The sequence below is a fragment of the Dermacentor albipictus genome, chromosome 1 (genome assembly GCF_038994185.2).
Source record: "Dermacentor albipictus isolate Rhodes 1998 colony chromosome 1, USDA_Dalb.pri_finalv2, whole genome shotgun sequence".
Lineage (NCBI taxonomy): Eukaryota > Metazoa > Arthropoda > Arachnida > Ixodida > Ixodidae > Dermacentor > Dermacentor albipictus.
In genome coordinates this window covers 435,551,489-435,576,237 of record NC_091821.1, presented here as the reverse complement: position 1 = coordinate 435,576,237, position 24,749 = coordinate 435,551,489, and the positions used below count along the sequence as shown (strand labels likewise).

The 24,749-nt window shown below is 45.2% G+C and overlaps 1 protein-coding gene across 1 annotated transcript in view; it reads left to right on the top strand.

Moving 5' to 3' along the window:
• Window positions 1–21,520, top strand: part of LOC135907221 (calcitonin gene-related peptide type 1 receptor-like) — a 31,871-nt gene extending 10,351 nt beyond the window's left edge. The window contains exons 4-18 of the mRNA XM_065438907.2: window positions 2,612–2,725; window positions 6,846–6,931; window positions 7,544–7,706; window positions 7,810–7,929; window positions 10,924–11,030; window positions 11,521–11,612; window positions 12,159–12,285; window positions 12,392–12,545; window positions 12,922–12,988; window positions 13,684–13,750; window positions 14,287–14,372; window positions 15,143–15,275; window positions 16,048–16,089; window positions 19,390–19,479; window positions 20,882–21,520. Coding sequence (XP_065294979.1) covers window positions 2,612–2,725; window positions 6,846–6,931; window positions 7,544–7,706; window positions 7,810–7,929; window positions 10,924–11,030; window positions 11,521–11,612; window positions 12,159–12,285; window positions 12,392–12,545; window positions 12,922–12,988; window positions 13,684–13,750; window positions 14,287–14,372; window positions 15,143–15,275; window positions 16,048–16,089; window positions 19,390–19,479; window positions 20,882–20,956 — 1,523 coding nt within the window. The 3' untranslated portion in view covers window positions 20,957–21,520. The remainder of the gene's footprint in view (window positions 1–2,611; window positions 2,726–6,845; window positions 6,932–7,543; window positions 7,707–7,809; window positions 7,930–10,923; window positions 11,031–11,520; window positions 11,613–12,158; window positions 12,286–12,391; window positions 12,546–12,921; window positions 12,989–13,683; window positions 13,751–14,286; window positions 14,373–15,142; window positions 15,276–16,047; window positions 16,090–19,389; window positions 19,480–20,881) is intronic.
• The last annotated feature ends 3,229 nt before the right edge of the window (window positions 21,521–24,749 follow it).

The following is a 24,749-nucleotide window of genomic DNA, read 5'->3' as shown; positions in this document are numbered from 1 at the left end:
CATGTATCTGTAGGTAGTAACTCTCTTCAAATTCGAAGTAGTTATGTGTGAGAACTAATTCAAGGAGAGACAGGTAAACTTCAGTAGAGTGTTGTGCACTGTGTTTAGACAGCGTTTGTTTTATCGAAGATAAACCATCAGGGATTGGAATGTTGGTGTACAGCGCCGTGACGTCTAGTGTTGCGAGAATTGTGTTGTGGGGTAGTGTGCCTTTAGTATTAATGTCTTCTATAATTCTCAGCAGGTGGGGCGTATCTTGTACAAATGACGGAAGTGTTTTCGGCAAGTTACCAAGGTAGTGGTTAAGGAATGTGGAGATGTTCTCTGTCGGGGTGTTGTTGTTTGATACTATCGGACGGCCTGGGATAATAGCAGTGTATAGTTCAGCGGATGGAATTTTATGAATTTTCGGAAGGAGGTAAAAACGTCCGGCAGTTTTGTTGCTTGGTTTAAGAAATTTGTATTCTGATGGTGTTATCAATAGAGAGGAGGAAGGGAAAAAGAAAGAAAAAAAAATTTCCTGCCTACTACTCAATTTAATGTACTCTTTCAGGATTTTACGTCTATACCAAGTGTACTACGATCCCCTTCTTCCATGTACACTTGCCCGCGCCCGCTTCTGCACGCGTCGCCCTCCTGTTTGCTATACCGATTTCGCCCCCCCTTCCCCCTTACCCCTTTTTAGTCCCTTTTTTTTTGAAACCCCCTCGACAACACATTCCGAAGTCAATATGCCTTTTTCGGCGCCTCAACCATCGCCTTCTGGATGCCGCCGTAACGACACCTACGTTAAGCGCGTGGGGCAGTGCCCCTTGAAAGACCATGCCGCTGCCTTTCAGTCACCCCACCATTGCACCGCAGACTCCCCGTCGCCACTTTAACTATTTCAAAATTACTCGACCTATTGCTTGACCGGCCGTTCTAATGCCTCAAAAACATGCCGCCAACGACTCCCCCGGATTACCTCCTAACCCTTCGCATCCCCAACACGCTCCCAAGCCCCCGTATTTCTTAAAGATTTCATTTTTCTCTTTCTTTTTCTTTCACCCCCCCCCCCCCCCTTTGTTGTGTCTTGGTACGGCCCTGGCACCCCCCTGCTTTTTTTTTCCTTCTTTTCCCCTTTTTTCTGCTTCTATTTCTTTTCTTTCCTCCCCGCGTGCCCACTCTCACGCTCTTGTCCCTTCGTCTTGAGAATGAGGCTCACAGACGTCGGACGGCAGCGCCTGTTCCCTCTTGTAATCTCTCTCTTTAAAACCAGCCGCCAGCGACAACACCCGCACGTGACGTCACTGCACTAACCCTTTAAAACTAACACGCCGAGGATGACGAGGCCGCCTTTGACGAAGATAGGTCCACCTATCGAAACGTTGGCCAGCCTGTCTGAGGTACTTCAACCCTGTTTTAAAAAAGTTTATATCTCTGTACACAGAAAGCATCCTCCGTCGAATGCGAATGCGTGTACAGAGGCACGCTACCTGATTTATTCGGCGAATGAAACTTTGAATTATCAAGCGTAAGAGTAATCGGCTGATCAATCCAGCCTGAAATGTGTACTCTAGCAAAACCATATCGGCAAGCTGAGATGCAAGATAATACCCCCTCAGCACTGAAGATAAAGTCGCATCTAAATGCCGTTTAATGAGGCATTAAACTGTTTACACCTGCACTTTCAGCATATCGAATACCGTATGGCTAAGCATTTCGTTTTACTACCAGCAAGACATGAATATGTCTGAAATCACAAACGGTAAGAAAATAGCGCAATATTTAAGAATGTGATGACCTTGATTCGGAGCGTATTTCGTTATTTAGGCTCGTTCTGAGAGACCTCTTTCGCCAGCTTACAAGAGCGCCTCTATTTTTGCTCCTGTTACTTGGACAACGGGGACAGAGGACTAACGAAACTAAGGCTCTTCTTGAGCTGCGAAACTCCCTTTAAGGCATTTACATGGTCTACGGCTATTAAAATGCCCGTGAATAAGAATTTTCGCTTTGTTATAACGACCAGGGCGTAACACTACAAGACTAAGTTCACGTGGAGATACAGACGAGCGCTGCTCGAAGTGTGCTTAGACAGAGCGCGGGCGACAGATGTGCTTACATTGCTTGTAGCACTCATGCTAACCGTAATGTACACAGTGTACGTAGCATTCGTAACGCATGTAATGTGTATAGCACACACAGGACAACGGTATATGTCATATGAAAGACTAATTAATTCATAAACACAGTGCGTACAGCAGAGGCAGAGTCGATATATTTCTTCGGTGGCACGGCAGGCAGAAGTTGTGTCGTCATCAATGATGAGCTGCATTGTTCACCAAATTTCTGTAGCTCTATATCGTTAACTAGTATGCACATCACAAATGAAGCCACTGAACAGTCTTCGAGTAGTGTTCTCTCACTTTCGAGATATTCGTCCCCAAATACGTCATATGAAACAGTTTTTTGTGCTGCATAGCTGTGTTTCCCTTAGCTATGTCCCGAAATGCGTAATTAATACAGTTAACAAGGATGAAAAATTAACAAAAATTGGTGATGTGTCGTTCTACGTTCTAGAAGCACTTTCAATACTTCAGTGTTTTCTGAATCTTCTTCAACCAAATTACAGGAGCCAGGTGCAACAGGACGTTCGACGGTTGGCACTGCTGGCCACCGGCACCAGCGGGAGCCATAGCCTGGGCGCCGTGTCCGGACTTCCTTCCTGGAAAAGTGAATTTTTCTGGTTAGTTATCTGTAGGCTTCAGCTTGCCGAGCTCGTCCTCGTGACCTCCTTGCAGAAAGCCACGAGCAGCTACGTGGACAAGCGGGTAGCGTTGCTTCTAGAGCGATGTTGATCGAAGTACTTGTAAGTGGTCAAACGGAGCGTCCCCTCGTTTTTCGCAACCTGCGAGACGACGGGCACATTTCTAGCAGCGGGTTATCCGCACTGTTTTCGGTATAGACTTTCTGCGTTGCCCAAGCGACGCCTCAAAAGCCACGGTTGGCAGCGCCTTCTACTCTGTGTCGATACCTTGCTGGCAGCAGAAAGCCTCATTTCTCACCAACGAATGCGTAGGGCTGAAATGTATTCATTACTTTGGCCGCTGATGCAATGCGGATTTTTTAATGCCCGTTGGCATTCATAGGATACTTCACACGCTTGTCGGTCTCTATCTATCTATCTATCTATCTATCTATCTATCTATCTATCTATCTATCTATCTATCTATCTATCTATCTATCTATCTATCTATCTATCTATCTATCTATCTATCTATCTATCTATCTATCTATCTATCTATCTATCTATCTATCTATCTTGAGTCACATCCCCAGTGGCACATACGTGGTTATCTAAGTTGGCATCAAACAAATTCAAGAGTGGAACACATCTACTGGCACATTGTTGGCATCAAAACGGTTCATTGAAGAGGAGCGTAGACCGAGTGGCATATAGTGCTCTAAGTTGGCGTCAAAATGTTTCTTCGAACAGCAGTGCCTACCCAATGTCTCATCTCATCTACAGTGACCCATGTCGGCGTGAGAGATTCGCTGAGAAGCGGCACGTATGCACATATTGCCACATAATCAGTCGCAGAAGTTGGTCCGATGGTTGGTTTCAAACCCTGTTACCTCACCACAGCAGCTCGATGCGCTAACTATTAACCATTCGAACCACCACGGACAACCCAGTGACTCAGGTAAGCTGGAAAAGGGTTAGATACAAACACAGACAGACAGACAGACAGACAGACAGACAGACAGACAGACAGACAGACAGACAGACAGACAGACAGACAGACAGACAGACAGACAGACAGACAGACAGACAGACAGACAGACAGACAGACAGACAGACAGACAGACAGACAGACAGACAGACAGACAGACAGACAGACAGACAGACAGACAGACAGACAGACAGACAGACAGACAGACAGACAGACAGACAGACAGACAGACAGACAGACAGACAGACAGACAGACAGACAGACAGACAGACAGACAGACAGACAGACAGACAGACAGACAGACAGACAGACAGACAGACAGACAGACAGACAGACAGACAGACAGACAGACAGACAGACAGACAGACAGACAGACAGACAGACAGACAGACAGACAGACAGACAGACAGACAGACAGACAGACAGACAGACAGACAGACAGACAGACAGACAGACAGACAGACAGACAGACAGACAGACAGACAGACAGACAGACAGACAGACAGACAGACAGACAGACAGACAGACAGACAGACAGACAGACAGACAGACAGACAGACAGACAGACAGACAGACAGACAGACAGACAGACAGACAGACAGACAGACAGACAGACAGACAGACAGACAGACAGACAGACAGACAGACAGACAGACAGACAGACAGACAGACAGACAGACAGACAGACAGACAGACAGACAGACAGACAGACAGACAGACAGACAGACAGACAGACAGATAGATAGCCCCTTAGGAGTGCGTTAAATACCCTAAGAATGCTGACGCCATTAAAGAATACCTTTAAATTCTCCGATGCTGAGCGGGAATCGCAACCTGACGTATTTGCATGCTGCGCCACAAATGAACTGGGTATATGCCGCTCTTCAGTTAACCTCTCGTCAACTTGGTTGCTAAGTATGTGCCACTGAGTGTGCGGCAAGCGAGGGAACAAATCTCAGCGTTCTCAGGTACCGGCGCGCCGCGCTTCTCGTCTCGGAGGCTACGCGCGAACTTCTAGTCAGTCCCACTGGATTGCGCAGCGTGGCCAGAACGGAGAGCGAGAGAGGAGCCCGGTCGCCGTAAAAAAAATTAAATTATGGGGTTTTACGTGCCAAAACCTCTTTCTGATTATGAGGCACGCCGTAGTGGAGGACTCCGGAAATTTCGACCACCTGGGGATCTTTAACGTGCACCTAAATCTAAGTACACGGGTGTTTTCACATTTCACCACCATCGAAATGCGGCCGCCAGCCATGGCCGGGATTCGATCCCGCGACCTCGTGCTCAGCAGCCCAACACCATAGCCACTGAGCAACCACGGCGGGTCCTGGTCGCCGTATGAAGCATTTCTTAGCGTTCGCACACACCGGCGCGTCCTGTATTTCGGAGGGCACGTACAGGCTTCACGGCGGCGCCGCTAGATGACGCCAAGTGTTCCTGGGGAAGCGCGAAATAGGAGTCCCATTGCTGTACACGAATCATACATAATTCGCTTGAATGGTAGCAATACGTTTTGTCACTATATTAATTCGTTGCTAATGCATTACCGTTGACAGTCATCGTGAGATGCCTTCTTCCGTTTTTATTCTTCCACTCCTCCTTTAGCGCAAGCATTGCCTTGACATCAACGAGCTTTTTTTTACGTGGCATGCGGCTGGTCTGATGTCGACAGAGATGCTATGGTGGAAGGATAAGCAGTGTGGAGAATGGCTCAAGCAAGAACACAAATGACGAGGCGCTCACTAGGTTTTGCTGTTTAACACATGGCTTGGACATATGACAGCATTTCGGTTCTAGAAATCCTCATGTCTTTTCTGGCATTTATATGCTTTCAGAAAACTTTTATGAAAGAATAAACTCTGCATTACTCTTTAAGATGTGCCGCAAACCTGATTTAGTGCAATCATCATTATTCCCAGCTAGCAGCGAGATTGATTGATTGATTGATTGATTGATTGATTGATTGATTGATTGATTGATTGATTGATTGATTGATTGATTGATTGATTGATTGATTGAAAACATCTTTATTTGCTTAATATTCGTAGAACATGTGGGTGGGCCGCCTAGTCCGGTAGTCCACGAGAGGATTTGATTTCTCGTTACTACATGTGATGGTTTACATGTAACAAAGTACTGTCACTGTATAATGTGAAAGTCGCGTACTGGCAAGCTCTTGCACACTCAGCTAGCTCTAAAGAGCGGAGGTCGTCATCGACATTTTCGTTAATGGGCCGCCAATTCGCAGCCGCAGCGCACACTCTTAAATAAAGCAAGATCGTTCTAGTTACTACTTATTTGTCACACTAGTTACTACCTTGGTATAACTGCATTTGGTAATGTTAGAATCCGCCGCGGTGGCTTAGCTGCTACAGTGTTGCGCTGCTAAGCACGATGTCGCGGGATCGAATCCCGGCCACGGCGGCCGCATTTCGATGGGGGCGAAATGCAAAAACGCCCGTGTCTCGTGCACTGGGGGCAAGATAAAGGTCCCCTGGTGGCCAAAATTAATCAGGAGCCTCCCACTACGGCACGCTTCATAATCAAATTGTAGTTTTGGCACATAAAACCCCAAATTCAATTAAATTCAATGGTAGAGTTAGTAAGTTTACTAACTAATACATGTAGCCACTGTTAGCACTAGGTCTCACATATCAATTGCAAATGCAGTTAGCACCACGGTATACGAAGTTTACAGCCTACGACGTATATATCAGGCCACCTGTGCCATATTTCATAGTGGATTCGATATACGTTGTAGCCAAAAAACTTTGTATCCCGGGGTGCCAGCTGCGTTTGGAATTGATAACCGATACCAATGAGTCGTAGTAACAATTATTACTTTGTTTTAGTCAGTAATGTAGCTAACTTTACCGTTACCAACTGCATTTATACGGAAGTAGAAATGATGTGACAGCTAAGTGGTAACTACAATAAGACATTTTCTTAAGATTGTACATGTGTCGCATAAACGTATGGCTGCATCTTTACAATAAAAAAAGCAATTTATTTGAGACAGCTGAAATAAATTAGGCTTACCGAGTTTGTATAGGGAACATTGAACACGTATCTATTTTTTTTTTCGTGTGACACGTGTTTCTTTACGTTCTTTCATTGTTCTCGTGGAACTAGCGGCAGCGAAGTATGACTGCCACTTCGATGGTTCATGGGATGGCGACGCTGCTGACTACACATCCTGCACCAACTCACCCACTGAAGTAAGCTACGCATCACGAAATTCTTCCGAGCCCTATAGGTATAGTGTAAAATTTAAGTGTTTACTTAGAAGTCCAACCTGTAATTATATTCATAATCAGTCTCACGCAAAGTTGGGGCGTCTTCTGTTTTCCTTGTAAAACTTTCTGGACATATATCATATGTACGATTCTGTCGCGCCATTCTCTTGCATTTCAACAGAAAGTATGTAGATTACACCAGAAAGTCAAGGGAAACGCAACAGAAGTTATATAATGCCATATGCATGGAATTGCTTTGCAGTATAATATTACTAAAAAAGGCCACTTACTAAAATCTTGTCGAAAGCTCTAAAACAATTGCTGTTCAGTTCGATACTTTCTTTAAGAATTAATGAAATTCACTCGAGGCATTTGTATTGCGAGCTTACTTTGTCAGTAACTCACATCGACAAAGTAAGCTCACTCACATCAGGGCTGGCGGAGATTACATAACGTTCGCGGATAGGAAGAGAAATGCTCTATTTTCAGTCTCTATTTGCTCATACGAACGATGCATTTAAATACGTTGTAATTCGTTTCGTAAAACAGCCGCAGAAGCGACTGTGCATAGATGTGTTATGGTTTTCATTCCAGGCATCCGAAGTGATGCTCTTGCAGCGCATTGCCGAAGATTTAGGCGACGACATGCCTTGGGAACGCAACCTGCACAGCGGTGAGGACGGGATCGTAGAAGAGAAGATAGGAAACTTCAAGGACTGCCTCGAGAATGTCCTCCTAAAACCGTTTCCTCATTCAGGTACGAATGTGCACACATTCATGCCATTATAATGAATGTCATAGTCGGTGCTTATAAACTGCGGTTATCAGTCGATTGTAGACGTACGCCTCGCGCTTTGCAGGTTTCAACGAGTCCATCTGTCCCAGAACGTGGGATGGCTGGAGCTGCTGGAACGATACGCTTCCTGGTCACACAGCTTACGCACCTTGCCCTCAATTTGTGGCCGGATTTGTACCGTACAGTGAGTGCGACACTTCAGTTACATCGATTGATAAATAGGAATCTCTTGCTATCTACTTGCTATGTCCACTAGTCTCTGGCAGCTCATGACTAAGTGCATTGGTCAAATAAAGCAACTAGGAAAACTTCACTTCGAGTTCAAGGCAATGTGCAGGAATTAATCTGCAGTGTGTCTAATCTGCCTTATTTAATCTACTTGCTATGCTCACTGATGTCTGGCAATTCATGACTAAATGCTTTGGTGAAATAAGACAACCGAGAAAGCCTCACTTCGATTTCAAGGCAATCTGTGAGAGGCCCTCAGGAAATGCTCTGGCGCCATTCTAGACTATGCGAGTCGCTACTGGTATTCGTTTCATTTGAAATAAGCACTATCCACAAACATCGTCGTTTCATGCCATTAGTTGGTCACTTAGCTCAAGGTATCTAGATACTGAGATACTTTTCTGGATAGCTAACTTAATTACTAGGAACCGAAATTATGAGCTCCGGAGCCTGTATACGAATAAAGAATCCCACGCCATATTGAGAAAAAAATTCAGTACTCCTACCAAACTTCGAGTGAACTAAGCCGCCATAATATTTCCGCGACCCTGATAAACAATGTGAGCAGGTTTCCTCGCAATCTGAGGAAGCATAGATCGCACGCAGCGATAGAAACGCTTAGGATTCCTCAAGAAACATAGCCTGGCTGAGTCGGTTAGTTGGTGATGCAATATCGTGAATGCACAGCGCCGGCTTTTTAATCTGCCGGCTTTTTAATTTGTGTATAGTTCCTGTTGTGTGTATGCAACTGTGGTAAAAATACATCTTCTCCATGTATATGGCATTGTTTCGACGTAATAAAGAATTCTGAAGGACGCGTGGCGTAGTAAGAATGCTCAATTTGAAGTCGCAATGCACGTACCGGTCCATTTGCTAGTTCGCAACTGTTATTCGTGTAAAAGAGTATACGTATGCAGCAGCAAAGTCACTTTACAGAGGCTGTTTCAGCATATATGTTATGTATAATGTAAGCGCGTTCCGAAACTTTCAGCCAGTTTTATAACAGTTCAGGCATTTACCAGTAAAATAATGACAGAAAGCACGATTACTGCATAGGTTCAATCATGCTACAGCCCCTACAATAGAAACAATGGGATGGCATCGGGAAGGATTGTCAGAGTAGTTGCGCTGTAGTATTTGAAAGAGTTACATTAGCTTTCAATGCTGCAGCGCTTACTCGAAGGCAAGGTGGCAACTTTTTTATGCGAAGCATATTACGAGGGCTCAACCCAGCTCCTCAGGCGCGGCGGTGACCATGAAATCACGTGACACCGTGACGTCACGACAGAGGAGAAGTGGCTTTGGCTCAACTCTTGCAAGACGGGCTGGGTGGGAATCGAACCAGGGTCTCCGGAGTGTGGGACGGAGACGCTACCACTGAGCCACGAGTACAACGCTTCAAAGCGGTACAAAAGCGCCTTTAGTGAATGCGGTGTTGCCTTAGAAACGCGCTGTTTCTAAGGCGTGCGTCTCTTGCTCAGGCGCACATTTCGTTGCCGCGCCGAACGCTGCTTTGCTCGACGCTCACCGCGTCCAATGCGGGGCGCGTAGTCGCTGCCCTGTAGCCCATTGTCTTACACCCCTTGGCGGGTCGACGGGAACGCTGTCGCGTTCCACTCTTGAAGGCGAAGAAGTAATGCATGAGTTGTTTCTTCGTCTAGCCGAACCAAATATAGCCAAGCAACAGCAGTTCACCAGGCTAAACAGTGGTTCAACAACTAAAATAAAGGCTAGTATGCTTCGCATCCTGGGCTTAACCTTACCTAAGCCACAGCCATTTTTTTCACCATACTTCCAAGCAGTGCTTCCAGCCAGTGACGTCTTCACAAATCGTGCTTCAGTCTGTGATTGCGTGCGGCTTCTGGAGTTTTCAATATTTCAGTGAAGCATGACTTATCATTATGTCCACATTTAATCCTTCAACAAAGCACGCTTGAGCAGTATTTCAGTTTATTTTAGGGAGAAAAGTGTACACATGTGCTAAGCAGTAGTACTGCGTAGGGTCATTGCACTTAGGACGCTTCAAGATGACTTAGTGCGCATAAATAGTGTGACTTGCGGGCTCAGCACACCCACTATGAGGACATTTGCGAACTGTGTTTGAAAAGCATGCTTCACAAATGCAGAAGGGAAACATGGCGCTTGATTTTTGTTATTCATGACCATGAAAGCCAAGAGGATATAAAGCCGAGGAACGCATAGGGGTAATTAGCTGTGATTGTAATTTGAATTCAGAAAATAGTGAAGAAAATGGAAAGTAAACGCCGGTGAAAAAATAAATTGTCGCAGCTGGAAGACGAGATTTCCACAACAGCTAATTACCCCTAACTACTATCATAATTCGACTTAGCACACATAAATGCCCAAGATAGTAGACGGATTGATGGCCGTCGCCACAGCACAATTGCTAGTGCGACGCGCGCGTAATGCGGAGAATGCGGGTTAGTCTCCCATTGACGGCAACTTATCTTCTCGTCCATTTTATTTTTATGTTTTCCTTATTATTTTCTTCATATATATTTTAACCACATCTAATTATTCTTATGCTTTCCTTGGCTTCATTACCGGTTGGCTTTCGTGGTTGTGCTTCACAGATGTGTGACAAGGTCATCACTGTATGTTGTCCTAGTCAAACTTGCGCCATAGAGAATATAGAAAGCAGCTTAGTGTTCGCGCAGGCACTCAAGTGGCCCTTAATCTCCTTACTTTCGTTGTCCATGACATTTAGCGTAAAACAAAATTTGCCTAGCCATCCCAACTTGCCTACACTTAGCTACGTTGCTTTCATCTCTGTCATTTCCGTCCCTGTCATGCGACATCAAACTTTTGTCATCTCCCTAGTATAGGAATCACGCACGATTACATCAGCAGTCACTATACTAAGAGGCCTAGCCGTATACCTAGAATGCCACTGATCTGAGTACACCTTTCTTTCATTCACTTGCGAAAGGACAGGCGCACAAGGCGTGCACTTCTAACGGAACTTGGTTTCGTCATCCCGTCACTGGCCAGGTCTGGTCCAACTACACGGCTTGCGTCGACACCCACGATCTGCAGGTCCGTGTTATGGATACTTAAAATTATTGTTCTTCCCATTTTTTTGAACAGGTGGTAAACTTACAACATAGCTTTGTGTACTTTATTCACATAGTCTTGTAGGAGAAGAGCAGAAAAACACTTGATGCACACAAAACGACGTTAGCACATGGCATTAAAAACAACACGAGTACGTTACAAGTAACTGTCTAATAAAAGATTAAAATTTACGCAGAATTCAGCAAAAGTGAACAGCTGTAAAGCATTCTTTGATGTGACCTGGACAGGAGCAGAAGCAATACATTTTTAAAATATCACAAAGAAAATATGTGCTGAAATGACATGCTTTAATAAACGTGGATTTATACGCAATAATGTGATGCGAAAGACACGCTGGAGGTTCTCCCTGCATTTTGGAAGTTCATGCTGTGATTTGTTTCATTTCGCTGCATGCATCATAATTCGGGGTGAATATGTGCTTTAAGTAAAGCTTTGCTGCTTCACTTCACAGAACGGCAACTTGGTGAACTCGCTGTACGTCGTTGGATATGCAATATCGCTGGTGGCTCTGTCTTTGTCCCTCATCATATTTTTTTCTTTCAGGTGAGCACATTTATGTATCGTGGTGACCTTGTGCATTTTGGCCACCTTTGTGCAGTATAGCAGTAGTACCAAAGTTAACATTATATACTTTGTCTTAGAAGTTTCCAGAAATGTGAGCATATACTAATGCACATCGTTGATTCCAATTATGCGCAAGTAAAAGAAGTTTCATTCTGTTCCTCTCATAAATGAAGAAAGTCGGTCGCATAACTTGGAGAAAGGTTCCTAAGAAGGCAATTATGCTAAATGATGCAAAAAAGAATGCAAATTGTGTACTAATTAAAGACTCCCTGGAAACAATAATTAACAGGTACCCTATACTCCAGAACTATATCATATGATCAGCGCTCTGTCCAGTTAAAGTAAGCGTTCAGAAGGCAATGTTGTTTTTTCATTATTGTCGATGTGAAAATAACCTAAATAACCGAGCTCTTGCTGCATCAACTGCTGCAGTGATATTAATCTTCCTCTATTTTATTAGCGCGAAGGCGCTTTAATAGCATTGCGAAGCACACTTTCTTTATTCATATATTTTTTCTCTTGCAGTTCACTTCGTTGCAGGCGAATAACTATCCATAAAAACTTGTTCACGTCGTTCATTGTCAGCAACTTCTGCTGGGTACTTTGGTACATTCAAGTCGTCGCAGGAACACATGTAATCGAACTGAACCCGGTGAGAGGACATCAAAGACACATTCTTGAATAGAACAGGCCAGCAGTAAATGTAACCTGGTCAAGAGAGAACACACATCATTTGCCCCTTCGATTACCTACGGCAGAACTGGTGCCAGGCCCTGCACGTGGTGACGCAATACTTCCTGCTATGCAACTACTTGTGGATGTTCTGCGAGGGTCTGTACCTGCACACGCTGTTGGTACTTGCGTTCGTCGACGAAGACAAGGCCATCAAGTGGTTCGTGCTCATAGGCTGGGGTACGTGTTTCTAGCTTCGGACAACAAGGCGTGTAGAAAAGGGACAAACAGGGTAGAAAACTTGTGCCGTCCATTTAAGACTCTCAGCTGCAATTACCTGCATTCGCGTTGGTGATTTATTAAGTCATTCCTATTCAGGTGGCTATTCCAATAGCTCCTGTTATTTCTCTTGTCATGACAGCGTATAAGGAATAGTAAACACGGAATTAAAGTACATAAGGTGGGTACATTAATAAACGAATTTAAGCATAAAAGCAAGCATTATTCTATGCACTATTTCGCTCCGTGCTGCCGGGTTGGGTTATTGGTTTATAATTGGCACGCAATTAGGGGGTTTCTCATTTTTGTTATGCTAAACACCTCCCCTCCCTTGCAGGTTTTCCCTTACTTCCAACTGTCGCCTACGCCGTTGCACGTGGCTCAGATTCAGACGCATCGAGACTGTGAGTGAAATAACACTTTGATGTCTTTTGCTTCATATCTTGGCGCGTCAGGTTGTTACACTGGTTTATATTTTTGCATTTCAAATAATGAGTTACAAAACTTACGCCGTCATAACAATGGTTGTTTAGTACTTTAAGCCGATGACGAGTGTGAGATATAACAAGTCCCGCCGCAATGGCATACGTTCGTGTATGCTGTCTTAAAGGGTATAGTTAATGAGGCGCATTGTTCTTTAAAGACTTTTAGCTTTATGTTAAGCGGTGTTTCACCAGTAACTATTGCCGCGTTTAAAAAAAAACCACGAAACTCCTGCAGAAGAATGCAGGCACAAGAAAGAGGCAAGTTATATTTCGCAAGTTCTATTTCTCTGTTCTATTCGCTAAGCAAAGATCACTACGGTACCACATTGCAACTCAATGCATAGGGGCTGCCATATAATGTTTTCCAATTACGCCGAACTGATAGCGACTGTTTCATGTTGCGAGTTGGTTCAACTTAAATGTATAATAAAGCAGCGCGAATGGGTCGAAGAAAGGAAACGTACACAACCGGGGTAACGTTGACTGCCAACCAAACAACTTTTAGTTTATTTCACTGAGTGATGTTCGCCAGTTTTCCTTCGCACGTATAGTGGTGTCTTCCACTCTGCATCCAATCCATGTTTATTCATTGTTGTTTTTTTCTTTCTTTCTAGGTGCTGGGTGGAGCATGATGTGTGGTACACTTACATACTGAGTGTCCCTGTGTGCTTTTCAATGCTGGTAAGGCGATGCACGCGTCTAAACTTGTTGCACTGCGTAAGTGTGAAGTGAAAATACTAAAGTAACCTTTAAGTGCAGCTTTCCAAACGCGTGCAAAACCGTTCTCTGGTAAAAATAAAATGTAAAGGGCTCGCACAGCCTTATAATAATCTCGTAAGGACATGTCCATGGACAGTATCAATACTTCTGCCAAAGCAATGTTAAAGTATGAGGAAATCATTATGAAGAACACGAATCTTCTAAGTCATGTACTTCTATTCTGTGTTCGGTTCCTGCACGCTTGCACAGCTTGCCAGACAAGTTTAGCCTGTCATCATGCACTTACTTCAATTTATAACAATGTAAAGCGGTGGACCATTGCAGATCCTAACCACAATATTATACTACGCGACGGTCGATTATCGATTGAAGCGGCGCGCATGGGTACTTCATAATAATGTGATGCAGGCCCATGAGTGATAGCTGTGATTTAACTTGCGTTGGGCATCAGATCTGTTTTTATTTAACCCTTTGCAATGTCTGCTCGATTTGTGCAGCTCAGCTTTGCCTTCCTCGTGAACATCCTGAGGGTTTTGGTATCAAAACTAAGAGCTGTCAATTCTCGGGACCGGGAGAGTGCTAGGTAAGTGAAATAGTTTTACAGTTGAAGCAAGGCCATGATTTGGAAGGCTACTGCTTGAGTCTAATATTCTCTCTTTTCTTTTTTGCTTGTTCTATTCGCTGAACTGTACACGTATAATTGCAGTGTCCTTTTTATGAGAGTTCTTGTGTAAGATCTCGGGATACAAATTGTCTATCGTTAGTTTACGTTCATTACATTGGATAGCCTCCAAAGATTTAGGAAACCATTCTATGTTGTTGCTGTGGACGGTCAATAAATCTTAAATTATCAATTTTGTTTAAAACTAAGCAATTACCAACACGGCTTCGCCATCATTATGATAACCAATCTTATTGAACTTTCTGTGCGATAGTGCCACCTCGCAGATGATATTTACACTTGCAGCTGTGCTTCGTCAACCTAATATTTCTTCCCTGCAAATCGGTCAATCTCGTCACTCCATCTAAATATTTCCCGTCAGTCGACAACGTCAACTCAGCCTCCACCATTTCCCTTCCGAGGATGTCCGATTACAGCAAGTTACCTATAGGGCCAAGTAGTGACTGGCGAAATTTGTTGAGCTCACGCTCAAGAATGCCTCCAGCTAGAGATTCCCCTATATCTGCCTGCATTTCTTTCTCACTCATTCTTTCGGTAATTTTTCCCGCCACTGTCATTCGTTCATTTCGCAACGCTTGCAGTAAGGACCAAAAAGCAAGTTGCAACACGATCACCCGTTAGGCATTCAAATCCGCTTTCTGTCCCCCCCCCCCCCTCCCTATGCTCTCCAGGAAAGCTGTGCGGGCCACACTGATTCTCCTGCCCCTCCTCGGCCTTCACTACGTTGTGACGCCATTCCGCCCGGAGAGGGATCGCATCTGCCTCACGTACGAGATCTTCTCGGCCCTCGTCACATCTCTGCAAGTGCGCAGCCTTCCTCTCTCCGAAATGTGGTGGCCAGTGGCTGCTTTCTTGGCTGGCACTTGTTGGTTCCGAGGCTTTCATGTGATGTGAGGTGACCGGCATACGACGAATGACATCTAGGAAAAAGAAATGTCGTCTGCACTTTCCACGATCACTTCATAAAAACGGCAATTGTAACATATATGAGTAGGAACGAGAAGATATACAACATGCAGAAGTGTAATTAGGGTGTTCAATCTACTTCCTTCTCGCTATTGACAGCCAAGGTTTCCTGAAAGTTTCGCCTTGTGAAATAAGCAACTAAATTCATGGAGCAAGGCAGAGAATAACAGCCCTTTATCTCTGTATAGCAAATGTATTGCGTACCAACTTCGCTCTAAAACACACAACAATGGTACATGCCTCTACTCGTTGCCAGACACGTTTCTTATATTTGTAAACATCAAGAAACGTATATCCTTTGGTAGAGCCAAGACAAAACAACTTTTTGTTTTTCCTCGGTGAACTCATCTGCCAGGGCCATGCTGCCTAAAGTTTATATCCGCATTGGAAAGCACGCGGCTAACACAGAACACATAAAATATTGCGTGTTTAAAAAAAACAACGTAAACAATAACAAGTTCGAAGAAGTATGGTGCAGCGACATTGTGTGCCGTTTTGGTTAGATTTTGTTCATTGTCGTCTACAGGCCATAACTTAAGAAACTTGTTCCTTCATTATGTATAGCCGAAAGTCTTAACGCGTGATTTTCTTTTTTTCTACTTTGTTCCAGGGTCTTTGTGTGGCACTCCTGTATTGTTTCTTTAATGAAGAGGTAAGTACTGTACGCGCTTTAACAAAATTTTTAAAAAGCGGTTAGCCCGGCACAAATAATGCGGCGGCAGTCACAATCTTCTCACTGGCGCTCGCTGGCATTATGTCTTTGTTCCACTGCTATAGAACTTGCGGTTTGCCCAACTGCGATGATGGCCACAAAAACTGCACAGAAATACTGCGACGCGTGGCATAGGCGGAGAGTATCAGTGGTGTGTGACGACCACTGGGGCGATCACGTAAGCAGCAGGAACGGGACAAGAGAACGGAACGCAGAAAAAGAAAACCGGAAAGACCGAGACAAGACAGGTGAACTGAGTGGTACCTATAGGAAACAGCAATCTTTTCTTAGTGGGTAGCAATGCAGAGCGCAAAGACTGACTGGGTAGCCCATGCAGCTTCAGGTGACACTCTGCTTGCAGCAAGCAACTTATTTTTTTTTTTGCTATATATATGGCTGATGTGTTGTGGCAAACATGACACCGGCGCAGACATACAATCACATTGAGGGTCTCAAAGGGACACCTGCCGTTTGCATTTCCTCTCTGTCATTACACACGTTAGCGTCTTTCTTTATGTCAAACGAACACGTGGCCGAATCCGCCCTGGAATCTTAGGGCTCGTGGCGTGGCTGCGTGCAAGGAATACGAACGGCTGGCTGCCTTCCTGCCGAAGCGAAAACACGTGCACCGGGCGCCACCAGCCTCTCAAGGCTAAACTTAAGATGCCGCTTATTATTCTTGCCGAAGCATAGGAGCAAGACCATAAAAATGTTCCTGCGAATCGTCAAGATGGTATCTGTGAGCGAAACTTAGAGCACTACCCGGGATGAATTTTCCGGCTCGGGCCCAACCTGGAACAGTGGCTTCAAACCAAGGGCCAGGCCCGGAGTCGTTGGAGGAACTGAGTCTGTTCATGCCTTAAAATTGTAATTGTTTCGGCGGTGTGTCCTAAGACGTACGTTAAAATAAAACTATGTATAGAGAGTAAAATGTTGCGAAATTTTTCCTGCGAAGCACGCGTACAGATAACGCGAAAAGGCCGACGGAAGCAAAGCCTGAGTTACAAATTTCTGGCGAGGCCGTTCACTGTACACAAGTGCACGAACAATTTCGGCAGAAGGCGAAGCACTGGCAATGATAACGAGGCTTAGCGTTGCGCTGCAGCTCCTCGCACGCTGTTCTAAGAACCCGCGAACGGAAGCGACCTGGCACCAAGCAGCGCACGAGACCACTGCTGCTGCGCAGCAGGAACATCTCCCCGACAGGTACCTGCCGTGTGGCGACGTTGTAGCGTGAGGAGCGTTGGCAACAGCGTTGCTGGCGTCGGACCTAGACTGTGCACAAAATGAGACAGGCGCAAATTGGCAAAGATTTTTGTGTTTGGCAGCGCTGAATTAGCTTGAGGCTTACTCTTCTTTTCGCCCAAACCAGTGTGTGCAGCAGGTAAGCACGCAACTTCTCGGTGAGAACGATAATGAGCGAGCGCACAGCGCTCACCGCAGCTGTAGAAGCCAGACCGATGGCTGGGCTACGGCAGAGGCGATAAGGTGGAGCGCGAGTGTGATTCATTTTGTTGCATAGCGTGGAGCAAAATGGAGAACTAGCTGGCTTGGTCTCATACCCTGCGTGAGATTGACTTGGCTTCCATCTTTTTTTTTTTTTTTTTGCAGCTAAACGCAACCCTCCATGCACGGGCTGCGCATGCGCGTCGATACTGTCACAGTAAGATGGCGGCGGCGCGAGCGTCGTAATTGCTATAGCAATAAAGTGGCTTTTGTAAATAGTTCTTCCATAAAGAAAATACCTTAAATTTATTACGTTCAAAAGCAGCTGAATGTTCAAACATGCATATTCTGACTTGGGCACCAAAAAAAAAAGTTAAGGTGGCAAGTGCCATGCCAAATCAACCCAACGAGCACAAGACGAAACCGTTCTCATGCATAAATTTAATGTTCATGAAGGACGCTGCGAATACTGTTAAGGCGGAAGCTACATATGCGCACTGTGATGATCATAAAGCACTAGTCAATGAGGTACAATAAATGAAGGAGTGATGAAACGACAAAATTTCAATAAAACGTTCGTATTGAGAACGATGAAATAGAGTAGCTTCAAAAGGCGGTAATAGCCAGGAGGTATCAAAAGCATTTAGTAGTCTACCTTCTTCTTTCGCGAGAACAAAGCTTGTTTTTTATCACCAAGGCAACAAAAATATTTAGCAACTTTTTTTTTATACAGGAAATCAAACAAAAAGAATTACAACTCTTTTCTCTTTTGTTTGCTAAGGTAATTTATAGCCAGTTTTTTTTCTAATTTGTCTCTTTAGCTTTGCATAGAATACGTTCGATCAATTACAGTCTCCACTTGTGTTCAAAGGTCCGACCTAGAGGCTCATCAGTGAACGGGCTCGTGGCTTCAAGCCCGAGCCCGGCCCATTTCCGAATGCAGCACGCCCAGGCCCGGGCCCGTGCATTGCTCTAAACGCGACATCAAGATGAAACATATAGCACAGCGCATATTAGCATATACAGATGGCATGAAAAATCAAGATATAATCGTTACCCGGTGTCTGTAGAAAACAGTTCTTCCCGCGACTATCATTTGCACAGAAGGCAAATATGACAGTAACCCGATTCTACTCTTCTCGCTCTTTTTCGCTCTCTTGCAGGCAATGTCAACTATAAGATCGCTAAAGTACATTGCGTGCAGCGCTTTCGGTGTTCGCATAACATCTGTCACTTGCAGGAAATTATCCAGAGACGCTTTCGCGATATTAATTTTATATGATATGGATCTCATAAAGCCCTTCTTGGTGTTATTGAAGTAGCAGAAATTGCATAAAGTATGCTTATGAACAAGATATTATCGCAAAGGCCTGTTTCAGGTCATGTGCCTTGACGTACCTTGCACCGTTCCACAAACGTGGTCATGCAGGGATAGCAAGTTTTGACTTTCGTATAACCCATTGAAGTCTCGAAGTGTAAAGAGAATGTTACAATATACCTCCTAACGCACTTTTTAGCGCAGAAATGAACTTTCTGCATAATCTTGTGACAAATTTTCAACTTGTAAGTCTTCCTCATGTATAAATGGGCTTCATCGAGCCGGTCTCATGAATTGCAATTGGGATACTTAACCTCATGAACGCCTACTAATATTTTTTTCATGTTCCGCTTCTTTATTTATTTATTTATTTGCTCGACTTTCGATGCCATAAAGGAAAACTAGGTAAATATAGCCTAGGAGCTTTCTCACACATGTGAATTCGTTACGAGTTTTTACCCTTATCTTCTCAAAAGGTTCTTGCAACTCTTCGCAAAGCGCTGTCGCAGACTCCGTGTGCCAGGACGGAATGGCGTCGTATGTCCTTCGCCAACTCAACCATCACTGTGAGTTCATTTGCGTACAAAAATCAGAAATACAACCTTATACCTGTGACTACAAAATATTTCCCGTAAGGGTTGAACGCTAGTTACAAGTAGCACACCTTAATTCAGCAAATGTTTACAATAGCATTGGTAAACAGATTCTGGCTTCTTGCCAGTTTGTTGCGTGTATGCAGAATTTATTTTATTTGCTTGCATTATTTCTCTTAACCAACCAACACCGTGTCTTCAAGGGTGGTAAGTTGGGCAAATCGGCATGGTGACATCGAGGAAACCCGCGCAAGGAAAACACCGTACGAGAGAAAAGGACACAACAGGCCAGCGTTAGTGAGAGAAGAAGGAACATACAATACACAAGCAACACATTGTGTCCTTCCTTCTCTCGTGCGGTGTTATCCCTGAGCTGGCTTCCACGCTACCAGCATTCCGGATTCCGGTGTCCGTATCAAGCGACTATCTCTTCTGTGCAGGATTATATAGCGCCCATTTGCTGTTTTAGTTTCTCATTGCAGTCACTTTTGGTTGTGCTTTGTCATCTCGGTTCATACAGGTGTGTACGCATGGCGATTTGGTGTGTACGCGTGGCGATCGCCACACGTACACACCAAACCACAGCGCTGACTGTCAAGTGAGCCTTATATAAGCGCAGTTTCTGCACATTTGCAACATATAGGCGCATTCTATGTGGAATGGGAGCGCACAAGACATTCCTGAGCGGAAATAACGTCAGCTCAATTTTGCTGTAACGAACTGTGGTTACACAGTTGTAACGAACTGTAACGAACTGTGGTTAACGAACTGTAACGAACTGTGCTAACGAACTGTAACGTACTGTGGTTACACACTGTGGAGCTGTGGTTTGGTGTGTACGCGTGGCGATCGCCACACGTACACACCTAACCACAGCGCTGACTGTCAAGTGAGCCTTATATAAGCGCAGTTTCTGCACATTTGCAACATATAGGCGCATTCTATGTGGAATGGGAGCGCACAAGACATTCCTGAGCGGAAATAACGTCAGCTCAATTTTGCTGTAACGAACTCTTTTTTTCTAGGAATGTATGTCATTCCTGCAAAATGGGGTTACGTATTGCTTTAATTTCGCCCATATAATTCCGCCTCATATTCACAATATTTGGCTTCAGCAAGTGCCATCCGTCATTGGTCATTGCCTTGGTGGTCACGTTACTATCTTGCTGATCGGCGCCGGTGAATGCGGAAAACGCTGAGACGTAGGATAACTCTCTTAACTTTTGTATGTGGGTCCATATATGTTGCTCAAATTGTGACATTATGAATAATACCTTCATTGTTGTATAAACATATAAGGTGTAGTCTCGCTTTCGTCTTTCACATTAAACTTTACAGCTAATAGCAAATTATCTCGTACATGCCCCTCTCGCAGTTCCTGTCAAGAAGAGCGTCCGACGGCAAAGGCTTATCGCCATCACCTGGAAACATTCAGCAGTCCCTGCTGTGAAAGAAATTAAAGGTGGAAAAATATACAGCCCAATACTCGTCGTCATCATGCGCATTCTGCCCGTCCACGTGTGATAATGCGAGGCCTCACGAATCTTTAGACATGAACCTCGATGAACACCACCTGACATCGGTTACCCTGACAGCCGAACTCTGCAAGCCATGGGTAAACTTCGGTACACCAGCCACTGCAGACAAAGCAGTAGTACAGCAACCTTAGTACGTTGGTTTAAGAGCCCACAGAGTGCGAAAAAGGACGATTACACGACATAAACTGTACGAGTGAAGCGCTTTCACGTAAGAGGCGCCGTACTAGTAAGTACGGCACCTCTTTCCTATGCAATCCGCATTAGGACACCTACAGAGCTTTGGGCCTAAAGGACGAAATTTTGAATTGGATAGGTGTGTTTCCGAGCTGTCCGTGACTTCCTTACTGTGCGTGTGTATACATGCCGTGACAATGGCATTTGCATGCTGGGGACTTAGCAGTAAAAATCAGAGTGAAGGTCTTCAGTAAATGAGTGAAGGTCTTCTTCTGAGGAAACTATTGTTTCCGCAATTCGATTTTTCCTGCGAATTTTCCACAAACTAGACAGTCCCATAAGTAAAAAACGCGTCAAACAGCAAGTCATCATACGGTGCAACAAGGTATGGGATGCTGTGAGAATATTTAACTCTGTCTGGAACCTTCTGTGGAGAACTTCTCGGAATAAAATGACATCTTTATTTAAAATTAACATGATTGTCAACAAATTGCTTTCCATTTTCCATTAGATGTTCAGTGTCTCTGTTCTAGTTTTCAATGTGATACAGTGTTGGTTTAATTTGTTAAGGTGAGTTCCCTTAGTACGAACTGCTAGCTTTCCTGTTATGATCATCTGGTGCTAGCAATATTTAGATAGTTCCTATCTATGCACCATTTTTTTCATTGTAATAAGTACCATGAAAGAAAGTAGAATAAATTATCGACAGCTCAGTGGTTAGGGCAAGCGGTTGCCAACTTGCAAATGCCGCACGGCATATCAAGTCTATACTCAGTGGCGTTAAAATGAAGTACTGTCCTCCTCCATCGTAAGGTGCGAGTGACGCAGAGGATCGGGAAGTGGTAAGAACAACGGCATAACGGGGATAAACAGGGACAGCAGACACTGTTTCAAGAATTCAACCACTGTCGGAGACATCGACTTCAGTTGACGTCACATGGACACAACGGTGACGTCATGTCCGTGACGCCGCATGCACGGACAGAAGCAGCACACACAGACGCCGCTGCCCATGTGCGCTGCTTCGTCGTCAGTGTCGTTTCTTGCGCTGGAAAAGCTATCTGTAGATCGTTCAAGTTGTGTTTTGTTTTTCAGCAGTTCGGGTGCATTAGTGCAACGCCTCGTGGTGGGTTCGTTCTTCATACGAGGCTAGAACTTGCCGCACGCGAGCGGCGTCGCGAAAGTCCTTTATATTTTACATCCAGGAAAAAAAAAAAGGCTGATAAACGCAATCCACGTACAGAACGCCGTACGTGATGCTTCGTGGCCAGACTTCACAAGTGATCAACGCTGTACGTGTATTTGAAGAAAGTGATTTATGCGCAGGGGAACCTGCGTTCGTTCACACTTATCCGAGTGCAATACCTTATGCAAGAAGCAGTTTGCCTCCGAAAGTTGTGAATGCGAAAAGAATGTTCGCCTGAGCATTCCCTTCAAAACGAACGTTTAGTTAACCTTTAATTTAAGAAACTACATTTTTGTTTCACTATCGCAATGATATTTCTAACACGCTGCGTCCATAAAACGAGAACAGAGTGTACAAGTACTGCTATAACTCGCCATATTCCGGCTCACTGGAAGTTTTTTTTTTAGACGTTTTATTGAACAACTTATAATATCTTCAATCCTCGTCTCTAGAATTTGCAGGGGCTTTCTGTTGCCTCGCTTCTATATCGGCACATTACACGGACACCGGACAGATGAACTCAGTACAAATTTCTATACTCTTTGATTCAAAAACTTGCTGCTTTCATTAAAAAAAAAAGTTTTTATTGAAAATAAATGTACCAGGAAGAACGCAGCGAACATATCTTTTATTTCTGTAATAATGTGACAGCATTCACATGGAAAGAAGAAGAAGAAGGCGGCGAGTCAAGAAGCGTTCTTCAGTTCCCGCATTTTCCCAGCTTTTCTTGTATTTAATCGTCGCGAGCCAATGTTTATTTGTGCACATCTTTTCCGTGAAGTTGTAAGGACCACGTGGATACCCTTTTTGCCACAGTGAGTGACTTTTCACCATTTTACGGACATTCCTGTGCATCCGTCGGCGGCGTCTGACGAGCACTTCGGAGACCACGCCTTGGCCTCCGGGGTGGCTCAGTGCCACTCGTCCGCTACCATCATGGAATACCAAGTACAGGGAGAACGTATTCTTCCGGAGGAAGTCACTCAAGAGCAGGGATGGCAAACCGCAGGTGCTAGAAGAGCTGGCGCCAAATCGCGGGAAGCTAACCCGAACGCCATGGCAACGCCTTTGGCTCCCCATAGCTACAAGTCTAGCGGCACAGCGCTGAAGACCAAGATCATTAGGGCGAGCCGAATGCCTGTTCTTCCCAAAGAAGACACGAAGATCGTTATTAGACCAAGAGGTGGGCTGAATATTTCCAAAATTGGAGCGGCCACGGTGGCTGACGCAATACTTGCAGCCTCCGGCATCAGCCAGCACGAGCTCACACAAGACACTCTGTGCCCGAACTTACAGCAAAACATCATGGTGGCCAGCACTCCCAGACGGGAGAATGCCGATCGATATGCCCGCATCAAGCAAATCCGAATCACGGGCAAGATTCACGAAATCTGCGCGTACGAGACAGCCCCGCACTCCACGTGCAAGGGGGTCATACGTGGCATACCGCTGCAAGACGACCCAGCGACGGTGGATGGCAAGATTGTTAACCCGAACAACCCTCTTGCACTAGCAGCCAAGAGAATTGCTCAGACTGGGACCATCATCATCGCCTTTGACGGGCAGCGGGTACCGAATTTTGTCAGGTACGGAACGCTCCTGATGAAATGTTCCCTATATCGAAAGCAAGTGGACGTATGCCACGCCTGCGGAAGACTCGGGCATCGCGCCGATGTATGTCCAACACCGAGCGACGTCATCTGTCGGGGATGCGGCCTGCCAAATCCCAATGAGCAGCATCAATGCACCCCAAAATGCAAGATCTGCGGTGGTCCGCACCTTACAGCCGGTAAAGAGTGTGCGCGCAGATTCAAGACGCCATACATTGTTCGCCGACGACGCTTCGAGCGTGCCAGGCAGCAAGAGCAGCTCCCCACGCCAGCACCAACAGCACCAACTGCACCATCCAGCACCAACCGTAGGGGCAGAAGACGCTTGCGCTCGAGAAGCCGCTCTACAAGCCGACGGGGCTCCAGAAGTCGCTCTACCTCGAGATCGCGACTTACATCGCCTTCTCCAGCGCGCTCCAGCTCCAGAAGCTGCTCCAAGTCCCGTACTGGGAGCGACTCCTCCAACAGCTCACGTTCGAAGACCCCCAACGGCGGTAAAGGCAAGTCCTCTCTAACGTGGGCCGATAGGGCCCGTGGCAACCAAACGCAGGCGTCCAACTCTCAAGACTCGCACGACCTGCGTCTCACGAATGAGCTCGAAGAGCTTAGGCGTGCCAATGATAGTCTTAGAAAGGAAAACGCTCTGTTCAAGCAGGAAATCAGTCGGCTAGCCGCCGAGATGGCGGAAATACGAAGATTGGCGCTCACACAGCCAGCTTCTCAGCCTGCCGCACG